The 2462-nt window shown below is 38.6% G+C and overlaps 1 protein-coding gene across 1 annotated transcript in view; it reads left to right on the top strand.

Moving 5' to 3' along the window:
- csad (cysteine sulfinic acid decarboxylase) overlaps window positions 1-2462 on the top strand; it is a gene marked incomplete in the record, with an annotated part of 8293 nt that overhangs the window by 4821 nt on the left and 1010 nt on the right. The window contains 8 exon segments of the mRNA XM_014018245.1: window positions 663-805; window positions 900-1026; window positions 1115-1205; window positions 1389-1611; window positions 1773-1852; window positions 2007-2061; window positions 2169-2285; window positions 2419-2462. Of these exon segments, the coding sequence (XP_013873699.1) occupies window positions 677-805; window positions 900-1026; window positions 1115-1205; window positions 1389-1611; window positions 1773-1852; window positions 2007-2061; window positions 2169-2285; window positions 2419-2462 (866 nt within the window).

A 2462-nucleotide genomic window follows, 5' to 3' on the forward strand; every position in this document is an offset into this window, starting at 1 on the left:
ACATAAATGTGGGACAAACTGTAAAATAATCAATTATTACTAATTCTTCCTTAGAATACTCTCTAAATACTTGTTTAGTTATCTGAGCTGCATGTTGATTTTGTTTGCTGATGTATGCTGCATAGATATTGTGATAAATGTTCCTTGTAATTAAAATATCAGAAGTGTATAGTAACAAAGTGTTTACTTCGTTACAGAGCTTAAGTCAATTTTTTGAGGATCTGTAATTTTACCAAGAATTTTTTTATTATAACTTTTAATTCAAAACACAAAAATTATACTTCTACTGAATTATTTTCAAATTTAAATACAACTGGAACTCATCATGAAAGGTGTAAAAATACTTTTACTTTCTCGGTTATTGTGAGCSGTTTTATGGCTTTTACTTGCTTATCGGTGAAATTCATTGATTCCAAATTCACTTTCTGTGAAGATATTTTTACCTTTACTTAGTTCTTTTATTCAACWACTTTATGCACCTCTGAAATTCAGCTTCAGCTGTTGAGTCTGATCATTCAAGCAAATTAAAGCTTGGATGTTATTAAGGTAATCAATCTGTTTTGATTGAGCTCCTTGATTTGGTGTTCACCCCGTTTCCTCTCAAGATCTCTTCRTTTTGGACTGATTCTGTACTTTGTATTCAAACGTTTTTGCCTTCACAGCAGAAGGACAGGAAATGGAAGCAGCTCTGTGCAACCTGAAAGATCCCCTTATTGACCACACTGAGGGCCAGTGTTTCTTGGACGAAGCCATCAAAATTATCGTGGAGGAGGTTCTCTGCAAGGGTACAGATGTCAAACAGAAGGTCTCAGAAATATAAAGTTTACTTAATATATCCACTACCAGGTTAGTTAATATTCTCAGACAAAAAGGCCATAATGTGTGTATTCCTGATGCAGGTGTGTGAATGGAAAGAGCCCAACGAGCTGGCTCTGCTGCTGGATCTGGAGCTGAGGGAGAGYGGGGAGCAGCAGGAGAGGCTCCTGCAGAGAGTCAGAGATGTGGCCAAATACAGCATTAAAACAAGCAAGTCTGACAGAAACACTCAAAACTGTTACAGAGATACTTTGGTGATATTAAGACTTTTTTATTGTTATTTTGCTGCTAATTTCAGGTCATCCACGTTTCTTTAATCAGCAGTTCGCTGGAGTGGACTATCATTCTTTGGCTGGACGTTTCCTCACTGAGGCTCTCAACACAAACCTGTAAGACAAAGAGTATAAATCAGGAAAATGTATCTGTTCTATAAGGTATGGCTGATTAGAAGTGTGACTAAGTTGAAAATACAACTAATTATCACCAAGTCTTTTTTTTTCTTCAAAGGTGAATGTTTTTTTGTTACCAGACTGATTCATGGGAACCCCTGAAATTGTGAATGTTGCCTGCAGCTTCACCTATGAAGTGGCGCCGGTCTTCGTGCTGATGGAAATGGAGGTCCTAAGAAGCCTTCGTCARCTGGTGGGCTGGACAGAAGGAGATGGTATTTTCTGCCCAGGGGGCTCCACCTCCAACATGTACGCCATGAACCTCGCCCGCTACAGACTCCACCCTGAGGTCAAAAGTCAGGGTCTTTGGGCTCTCCCACGCCTGGCCATCTTCACATCTCCGGAGGTCAGGACAATCGCTCTGTGATTCATGTTTGATTCCAGAGTAAAATATTATCAGAGTTGTTTGATGAAAATCRGGTTTTAGCATTTTTCACTTGCTTTTTTGTTTTGTTTTGTTTTGTTTTTGTGMGTCAAGTGACAGCAGAATATGTTCTGTGTATTTAGAGCCATTACTCTGTGAAGAAAGGAGCAGCTTTTCTGGGGTTCGGGACAGATAATGTCATCTTGGTGAAAGTGGATGAAAGGTAATGTTGATTGTGATCAACAGAAATAGGGAAATTATATGTATAGACAATATCATCATTGAGATTTTATCCAAAGGGGAGAAAACTCATTAGTTTAAGACTCCTGCTTCGTCTTATTTAACTTTATTGCTTATGAATATTCTGTTTGATACAGAGGCCATATGATTCCAGAGGACCTAGATGAAAAGATCGAGCTTTTAAAATCTCAGGTAAATTTACAGATGTTCAGTAAGCTCAGCATCCAAAAAGATACATATGTGCGTGTCAAAGCTCAAGTTGACAAACACTGGACTCACTTTCAGTTTGCTTCTATCAGGGTGTGATACCATGTTTTGTGAGCTGCACAGCAGGCACGACAGTGCGAGGTGCATTTGACCCATTGGATCGTATAGCCGATGTTTGTGACAAACACAAGCTATGGCTGCACGTCGACGTGAGTCCTACGTGATACTCATTCAATTGTTACGTTATAATTGTGAGAAGCTTTGGCTTTTTCTTTTTTTTTTTTTTTTTTTTTTTTTTTTTTGGTAAAGTTTAGAAATATTCTGTTTTGTGACTTGTTTCAGGCTGCCTGGGGAGGAAGTGTGCTCTTCTCCAAGCAGCACAGACA

This window comes from Austrofundulus limnaeus, unplaced genomic scaffold (assembly GCF_001266775.1).
Source record: "Austrofundulus limnaeus strain Quisiro unplaced genomic scaffold, Austrofundulus_limnaeus-1.0 Scaffold3, whole genome shotgun sequence".
Lineage (NCBI taxonomy): Eukaryota > Metazoa > Chordata > Actinopteri > Cyprinodontiformes > Rivulidae > Austrofundulus > Austrofundulus limnaeus.